The sequence below is a fragment of the Salmo salar genome, chromosome 10, assembly GCF_965601325.2.
Source record: "Salmo salar chromosome 10, fSalSal1, whole genome shotgun sequence".
Lineage (NCBI taxonomy): Eukaryota > Metazoa > Chordata > Actinopteri > Salmoniformes > Salmonidae > Salmo > Salmo salar.
In genome coordinates, this window is record NC_138300.1 from 22,809,327 (window position 1) to 22,819,247 (window position 9,921).

Consider the following 9,921-nt stretch of genomic DNA (forward strand, 5'->3'; position numbering starts at 1 on the left):
AAGGACAGACATTTTATTGAAACTTGTTGTACAACTTGTGGTCATATGAGGGACTTTTTGCATCTTTAAGTAAATTGCCTTATCACAAGAATACAGAGTGATAGGTAAGGGGCTAGAAAGAGAGAGAAAGGACCTGGTAAGCCTAACACATCCAGCCTCCCTCTGCTCAAACACATCTCCCAGACGATGACATAAGTAAGCCACGACCACCACGTTGAGGGGGACTGCGGAGGATACAGACACACAGAACAGAAGAGGTGGGCTAGGCTAGGTGGAGTGGGGGTAGACAGACAAACAGGCTGACAAACAGGCTGACAGACAGACTTAATATGCTAAGGAAGAGAAAAAAGGTTGAGTGTGAGGTCACACATTGTGGTGGTCTGTGACGAAGCCCCTTTACCGTAGGTGAACTTCAGGTGAGATACAGGGGAAGGATGAGTATACAGTTCAGTAAGTTACTGTCTGCTGCTCACAGAGACACAATGGGCGGGCGGTGGAACATTGACTGAGGTCATTGTCACATTGCGTCAGTGGTGGACTCACTGGAATATAGTTGCCAGCAGCAGAAGGTAAGGTCCTGTGTTCATTTTCATAACATTTTCACTCACCTCTGTGGTGGACAGACAATGTCTAAATTAAAGTTCCCTATACATATGACATATAGAGCTACAGATAGTAAGGTAAATGGGTACAATATGTTATTTTTCTTACCCCATGCACTGGCAGTCCACAGCTTGACTTACCGCCATCACTCTCAAGTCTCAACTTGGAGCAGTAATCAGAGAATAATACTTTCAAAACTGAAACGTTTGTCTTAACTTACAGTATACTGGTTTTCAGACTTTTTGGAGGTGTTATAATAGCAAGTCTATTTTAGACGTGGTATCTCAGACTTGGGTATATTTTAAATGAGCTGACTTCCCTTTAAAAAAAACGTTGATACTGGATATGATCTAGTTCTTGAAACAAATGAACAACTTTCTTGAACTTATTTAGAATACTTTTGTGCAACATACAAAAAGCAATACAATAATACTATTTTGGGCATTTGTGTTGCATAAGTGACATCTATGAGAACCGTGAAATGTTCGTCAGCCTGTGTACGACCTGTAAGACGTTTCCAAGTTTACATCGTTAAAGTGATTATAGCAATAACAAAAGGTTTTTAAGTGACCAATTATTGTTCTAAATAAGAGGGGGAAAAGGTATCATTGAAAAAAGAGACAGATATCAGCAGATAATATTACCTTCAAGTAAACATTTATTTGGGTATTTTATTCCCTGTTGAAAACAGTACAAACTTTGCAGATTTAAAAGGCTTAGTTAGTCTGGCTCTACATGTAGATGGTAGAACAACCAGAAAATGAATAATGGAGCTTTTTGCTGTTCTTCTTCTGTCGAGGAGAAAACTAAAACGCGCCAATAAAAGTGTTAGTAAAGTACTTTTACAAAAAACAGTGTTTATAAAAAAGTACTTTTCCTATAGACTCTAGACACATACAATCCAAGAAAGTTGCTACAGTACATTTCTAACTAATTTGATATGTTCTATTTCAAGGAATGTGTGTGTTAACTGAAAAGGCATGCTTGTGGTAAAGGCAATATTCTCTGGAGAATTTAAGAGGTACTGGACATCCACATCCATTTTGTTATTGCCGCCATGACAGATCGCTGAAAACATTAACAGTAAAAATTAGGAGGTTAACCAATGGTTTCCTATTAGGTACCAGGGAGAGAGACTCAAGTACTTCACAAAGCAAGGAAGGAAACAACAACAGACCAACTGGTGCTGTCAAAACGGATAGGTGTCAAAAGAAGAAGTTGAAAAGTTCCTTACTAAAAAGCAGTGTCTATAATTAGCATGTCAATAAGCAGCAGGTGCAGTAACTCACGCAGTGAGGGACTCGTCTCTGGAGAGGACTGTTCAGGAAGCTGAGCAACACTCTGCTGCAGTCCTCTGTTTGTCCTACTCCCTACACAGCAGCATTGCTCTCCACTTGCTAGGCCTCAGCCCTTGACCCCTGACAAATGTCCTCCAACTCACCGTTGGGGCAAGTTTTAGGCCACTCTGCCATCACGACACAGCTCTGCTCTACCTCCAGCAACTTCAGCAACCAGCAACTCTAGCACCTAGCTATAAACATGCAGCACCCCATCAAATACTTTAGCAATGTCAATGAGGTTTAAAATGGTTTGGGTATGATTGTACACTCCTTCAGCAGATTGTTTGCTTCTAGTTATGAATTGATGAAGAAGAGGAATAAATAATTATGGTTTGCAATTTTTCTAGCTTGTTGTGCAACAATGTAAAGAGAAGGCACAACAGCATGGGAAACCTTGAGAAGTTTGCCCACAAGCCTTGGACAGAGGTCCACCTACAGTATATTTAGTGCAGGGGACGGGGCAGACTCAGTGCATTTTCAACCTCAAGGTGCATGTACTCTCCACCACAAGGCAGAGCTTTACTCTCTGTCTCTCACCTCAGTCTTTGGGTACATTTTGATGCCCTTTGCTCTGACTGCCACTTCAAAGAGTAAGTATAGCAGCAAAGCACAACAGAGTTGGTCTACTGTAAACTTGAAAAAGAAATAATATTTTTATCACAAAGTTATATTTTCTGGGGCTCTCGTACTTGCAACATGCTCCTTTTCAATATTGTTAGTAATCATAATATTGCACTTTTGCTTCAGGCTATGCCAAGATCTACATAATGAATCTAATAGAAGGATAGGACAGACAGACTTCTCGCAAAGTATTAATAAAAAAGAGAACTTGCAGGACATTTCACGATAAGTCGAGGTAACATTATAAGAAGCTATAATAGCTATGTTATGTGGCAAAAAGGAAAACACGAAGCAGACTCAACTCTTTAAAAACCTGCTTTACGTAAAATATTGTGTGCTATAGCTTGGAAAATGAAAACGTGACTCTGAATGACAACATAAGGCTGTTTGTTTATTTCCAATATTACAACGGTTATTCTGAAGAAATGTAGTGCGCTTCATGTTTTCATTTGCTTACCATGATACTTCTGAGTATCATGACACTGGCAACCCCTCTGACCCATAGAAATTAACAAGTCATTGTTATTTTGACCTTTGGGGAATTTTGTAAAACACACAGATGTAGTTTTTTGCTTTAAAATACAGACCAAATATCAAAAGCGCACAGAGAGCCATGTTGTCATCAAGCACACGATATCTTACACATCTAGGTAATGATACCTGTGTGACAGCATCTGTAATCATTCTCATTTCATTAGTTATCTTCAGATGATGTACCTGCCAGTGTAATTACACCAGTTTAGGATGGACACACTGTATTATGCAAAATTGTGATTGTGATCAGACTTTGATAAAACATATGAGTAAGTAGTCTCACCCAAGTGCACAGTCATTTCTGGGATGTTTAAAGCATTAGGAATCCTCCCTGGTCTTTGTGGTTGAATCTGTGTTTGAAATGCACTGCTCGATTGAGGGACCTTACAGATAATTGTATGTGTGTGGTACAGAGATGAGGTAGTCATTCAAAAATCATGTTAAACACTATTATTGTACACAGAGTGAGTCCATGCAACTTATTATGTGACTTGTTAAGAAAATCTTTACTCCTGAACTTATTTTGGCTTGTCATAACAAAGGAGTTGAATACTTATTGACTCAAGACTTTTCAGCTTTTCATTATTAATTCAATTGTAACAACTTCTAAAAACATAATTCCCCTTTGACATTACGGGGTATTGTGTGTAGGACAGTGACTATTTTAAACTCAGGCTGTAACACAACCACATTTAGAAAACGTGTGTATACTTTCTGAAGTATGTGTATCTGTATGTGTATCTGTATCTGTATGTGTATCTGTATCTGTATCTGTATGTGTGTGTTGGAGTGTCAGTGTAGTACGTGTGAGTGTGTGAGTAAAGTCTAGTGAGTGTGCATACAGCCATCGCAAGAGAGTTAGTGCAAAAAAAAGGGGATCAATGCAAATAGTCCGGGTAGCCATTTGATTAACTGTTCAGCAGTCGTTAGGCTTGCGGGTAGAAGCTGTTCAGGATCCCTTTGGTCCCAGACTTGGTGTCTTTGACGATTGTTAAGGCCCTGACACTAACTTGTATAGAGGTCCTGGATGTCAGGAAGCTTGGCCCCAGTGATGTACTGGGCAGTACACACTACCCTCTGTGTGCCTTGCGGTTGGATGCCAAGCAGTTGTCATACCAAGCGATGATGCAGCCAGTCAAGATGCTCTCAATGGTGCAGCTATAGAACTTTATGAGGATCTGAGAGGCCATGCTAAATCTTTTCAACCTCCTGAGGGGACTCTGTTGGTGTGTTTGGACCATGATAGGTCCTCAGTGCTGTGGACACCAAGGAACTCTCGACCCGATCCACTACAGCCCTGTCGATGTGAATGTGGGCGTGCTAGCCATCTGTTTCCTGTAGTCTACGATCAGCTCCTTTGTCTTGCTGACGTTGAGGGAGAGGTTGTTGTACTGGCACCACCATGTCAGGTCTCTGACTTCCTCTGTGTAGGCTGTCTCATTGTCGTGGGTGATCAGGCCTACCACCGTCGTGTTGTCGGCAAACTTTATGAAGGTGTTGGAGTCGTGGGTGAACAGGGAGTACAGGAAGGGACTAAACATGCACCCCTGAGGGGCCCCCGTGTTGAGGGTTAGCGTGGTGGATGTGTTGTTGCCTACCCTCACTACCTGTGGAGCCCGTCAGGAAATCCATGATAGAGTTGCAGAGGAAGGTTTTTAATCCCAGTGTCATCAAATCAAATGTTATTTGTCACATGCGCCGAATACAACTGCTGTAGACTTTACTGGGTCCTTAGCTTAGTCCTGAGCTTGGAGGGCACTATGGTGTTGAACGCTGAGCTGCAGTCAATGAACAGCATTCTCACATACTGTAGGTGTTCCTTTTGTCCGTGTGGGAAAGGGCAGTGACGAGTGCAATAGAGATTGCGTCATCTGTGGATCTGTAGTGCAAATCTCCAGTGTATTTTTGTCTATGTCACACATGCACTTATCTCAATTGCAACATACCACTATAGGACCTTTGCTTGTCTCTGCATACCCTGTCTATAACTACTTCAGTCTATGGAGCTACATTCAGCTGGTCTCCTTCGGATGATTCTGGTAGTTATTATGTTGCTCTGGTGGTTATGCTGCTGGCATCATGGGGCTGACAGCTGGTACAGAATGGTCTCAGCTCTCTCTGCTGCAGGGAAACATGGTGGCCAAACAACATCAATCAGCAGCCAACATTGAAATCCAAACCAATCAATCAAACTATTGAGCTGCATAACACTGACATTCAGACAGATCAGAGTTCACATTGGGACATGGTGCTCTCATTAATAAGCCTGTAATGGTTCAGGAGAGGCTTTCCACTGGCTAAAAAGACGAACATGAATAATAGCTTGATAACATGTAACTGTAGGAATTCTGTTTCAGATGTTCCCAGATTGATTAAGAATATTTCAGTCTGATGTTTCTGCATACGTGTGTGAGAGAGTGCATCTGTGTATTCACTTCACACACAGGCCACGTTGTCTCATAGCTGTGGTTAAGCAAATCTAACATAGCTTTGTTCCTCCTGCACAGCTTCCCACCAAACCCACCCACTCACCCACCCACTCACCCTCCCCTGCAATGAAACAGATGAGCAGGGCTCCATTGTAGTGCTTTTTCATCTGAGGGTTTCTATGTTCCTGTTTGTACGTATTGTCCTCTGGCTAGCACACATGCAGTCTCACTGCTAACTGACCCCCCCTCTCATCTGCATGTAAGGGGCAAAGGACAGAAAATGAAAGGGAGATAGACGATATGGAGCAAGCGGTGGGCACATTGCAGGCAATCAGTAGCTGGGGGGTGGACAAGTGAGTGCACCATCAAAAAAAGATGACTGTGAGAGTGTATGTGAGAGAGAGCGAGTGTGTGAGAGAGAGAGAGAAAGCGAGAGAGCAGCATTGTGAAAACAAAACCTTGCTTGTTTCTAAAACGAGCGTGCTCTGCATCGAGCAGATTGAGTGTGTTTGTAACTCTCAATCACTTGACTTGTCCACTCTATCAGCCAACATTATTCATGCCACGAATCAGTATGTCACAAATGACATGTAGCTCATATCTTAACTTTGCAAATTATTAAAAGTCCACAAAAACAGCTCATTTCTCAATTATGTGTATACCGTGTCTAAGCTAGGAGAAGAATATGAGTTGATTAGTCAAGTTGAAAGAAGAGACAAGTCCAGAGAAGTTCCTGTGTCAAATCTAGAAATTGTTTGTGTGAATGACATAAGAGCTGGTAGAGCAGAGACTAGCCACGTAATACTTTATCATATGAACTGTCCAACATTTTAACTTGAAGGTCATGCATACTGCCTCATGTCCATCTTACATACTATATTAATCACCCATTCAATTTACTTGAACACTCAGGAAGTCTTTCAGACATAAAGATTATTTTAGTCACACTAGAGGGGCTGGTTACACCTCAGACAACTCCTCCTCTCTGCCTTTCCATCCTTTCCACCACTGTTTTATTCAGCTTGTCTAGACGTGGAGGTGGCTGGTCTCAAAGACAGACTGAGGGCTGGGCAGTGGGCTGACAGTGGGATAGGAGTGGGCTTTGTGGCTCTATAACAGCATCTCATTCAAAGCTGTCAACGATCAAACACAGAAATCAATAAATGTTCTGATCTGTGACCCAGGCACTTAGACATACTGTATAGCAGAAATTTGGAAATGTATAGCCTATACATACGATTTGACAAATACTTTACTAATAATTTACCTGCCCTTCACAGGTGACATCTTAGAAAACCAACCTGAAAGAAGTGCATGAGAAGTTACTTATCTTCCTTTTACCTGCCCAACAAAGAAACAGCCATCCTAATTTCTATACTGAGACCAGATGGAACCCATGACGCTATCTCCAAATGGGAGCATGGAGGAAATGGAGGACGGTCACATAGCCTACCTAGAGGGGGAGCTGGCACCCAAGGGCCTGCGGCGCAAGAGAGAGTTTATCCCAAATGAGAATAAGGACGCCACCTACTGGGAGAAGCGTCGCAAGAACAACGAGGCGGCCAAGCGGTCGCGGGAGAAGAGGAGGGTGAACGATTATGTGCTGGAGAGCCGCCTGGTGGCCATGAGTGAAGAGAACGCCCGGTTGAACACAGAACTGCTGGCCCTCAAACTCCACTTTGGCCTGGTGAGCCCTGCAGCCTACGCTGCCCACCAGAACAGCCTGCTACGGCTCTGCCATGCGAACACCTACAGCCCCCAGTCCCCGCCACCCAGCAGCTCAACCCAGTCCCTGGACAGAGATGTCTACTGGGGCAGGAGGCCCAGCTACAGAAACCCCTCCACCCTGCCCACTTACCACCACCGACCCTCCGTACTGACTGGGCAACCTGCCCCTGCCCTGATCCATCCACATGCTCTACCAACTAGAAGGGGATATCCATACATCTTAGACATGCCCAGTGTCCTCCACCCTGCAAACTCATCCTCCCTTCTCCTGCCCCCGCTTCTCTCCCCTTCCCTATCGTCGTGGCCGGGGGTTCCCCTGTTGAGGCCCACCCCTAAGAGAAGGTGTTCAGATGAGGAGGGGGAACAGCAGGTCCCAGCAGCCTCCTCCAGCGCTGCATTACCGCACAAGCTGAGGCTGAAGAACCCCAGAGCTTCTACTGTCCTTAGAGATGTGAGAGATAGGGCCTCACCCCCCGCTCCCGCTTTCTGTATCTGACTGACCACACTGCACAGGAGCACAGAGCAGAGATAGGGCCCCCCCCCCCCCCCCCCCCCCCCCCCCCCCCGCTTTCTGTATCTGACTGACCACACTGCACAGGAGCACAGAGCAGAGATAGGGCCCCCCCCCCCCCCGCTTTCTGTATCTGACTGACCACACTGCACAGGAGCACAGAGCAGACCAACCACAGCGCTGTAACATTGACACCAAAGTTACAGCAAAGACGTTATGTACAACTTCAAACAGACATTTGTTTGTTTTTTTGGTTTGTTTTTGCTTCTCTGCTATGCTTCTTTAGTGTCCAAGTTAACTGGATAAAATCTATTATAGCATACTTTACTGTAAATCCTGCTTAATTAGCCGGACTTGGGGATTAAGTGTTTTATAGCACTGAGAGACTCCAGTTCACTTACAGTATGTATGTAAAACTCAATATGGGCAGACATTATAATAATTGTTTTTAACTTTTTGGAATGGATGGAATTTATCTTTTTAAATGAATAAATTCCTCTTATTGTTCACTCTTTACTGATTAGCACACAAACAGTGTGTGTGTGTGTGTGTGTGTGTGTGTGTGTGTGTGTGTGTGTGTGTGTGTGCTGCAATGTGTAGGCTACCTTGTGGGTAATGTTTATGTTATGTTTATGTTATGTTGGCTGCCTGGTAGAGCAAGCACTGAGGGCTTGAAGTTGAGATGAGGGGAAAATACCAGACATGACATGAAAGGAGATGAATTTCAACATAACTAGAGACACATTCTGTGTACAATATAGGTGAGAACTTAGTGGTTAGTTACTTGTACCTGCTATAACCACCACAAATGCACTTAACGGAATGGGGTATGTATGGTGCAAATGACGAACAGTGACCAATTTATTTGTCTCGGGCCAACTTATTTGTATTATAAGACCCTCGAAATCAACCTTACAAATCTTCTTATGTAGTTGTTTTTGTCCCAATGCATTTTCAGTCAAATGTTCCCGTTAGCAACAGATGAGAACAAAGGTCCAATCAATGAGGCCTAACCCTATTTAAATACAACCACTGTGTACAGAGATGGGGTAGTCATTTAAAAATCATGTTCAACACTATTATTGCAAATAGAGTGCATTTCAATAGCTGCATCTTCATCGCTCACCTTCTGTTTTTGTATTGACATGAACTCTGAGCCACTGACTGACTTGTTGAATCTTCACCTTTGTGAAACTTCCTCTCTAGCCCGCTGAGCAACTCTTGTGGGGAAGCTTACTCCCTGATCGAACAAGGTGACAGCTCACAGAACCCAACACCTCCTCCACACGTCTATATTTACTACGATCGTGAGCCGACACTGGCACAAAAAAACAGTCAAGCCACCCGTTCATCAGTTTCCGCGAATTCACAACACTTTATGGTATCACGTGTTTTCAGGTAGCGCCACTGAGTTGGAGGCAGAGTATGTGAGCGGAGCGGAGCTGGAGAAGAGCGAGGAGCAGAGCGTGCCCAATTTGACTGGAGCAGGAAAGGAGATTCCCAAAGGCTGAAGTTTCGCATTCTCGCTCAGCTCCGGTAGTACTCCAGTAGCGCTCACTTCACGAGCTCAGGGCATGCCTCCTCCAGCATGCATTTGTTGTCTATTTGTGTGCTGCTAATAGCCCCTTGTTTTAGCTACTGTCATGGAGTTCACTAAATATTTTCATAAAGAAACGGATGGAACACACAGGTGCTGAATCAAGGTGGCTTACAAAGATGAGGACCAAGAGCAAGAGAGGGAGTGTGGTGATGTGGTGTCCACAACTAAATAATTATTGTGCAATCTGAAAAGACACTTATCCCAAAAGTATGATGGTGTACTTACTACCTGCACATGTTAAAATAAAGGAAAGGGGTGCACTGATTAGGGTATGGGAAACAGAGCTGGGGAGAGGCCCAGAAAATTCAAAATTGGACAAAGGCTATACTCGAAGCAAGACAACTGTCCATCTGCAACAAGGTGCAAGAGATGCAATATAAGATTATGCAAAGGGTTCATAGGACTCCCATGATATGTAATTAAATTAAAACAGAATTGTCTGATACCTGTTGTAAGTGTATGAAGGTAAAAAGGCACTCATGGCCAGCTCTTTTGGACATTCTGGAAAAATGGAGCTTGTTCACATAGCTATTTGTACTGTATTGGGAACAGGCC

The 9,921-nt window shown here is 43.6% G+C and overlaps 1 protein-coding gene across 1 annotated transcript; it reads left to right on the top strand.

Moving 5' to 3' along the window:
- Positions 1-245: 245 nt before the first annotated feature.
- Positions 246-7,793, top strand: nfil3-4 (nuclear factor, interleukin 3 regulated, member 4). The gene is made up of 2 exons (XM_014216899.3): positions 246-569; positions 6,808-7,793. Exon 2 carries the CDS (start codon positions 6,915-6,917, stop codon positions 7,749-7,751), a length of 837 nt encoding a protein of 278 aa, XP_014072374.1. The 5' UTR covers positions 246-569; positions 6,808-6,914; the 3' UTR covers positions 7,752-7,793.
- The last annotated feature ends 2,128 nt before the right edge of the window (positions 7,794-9,921 follow it).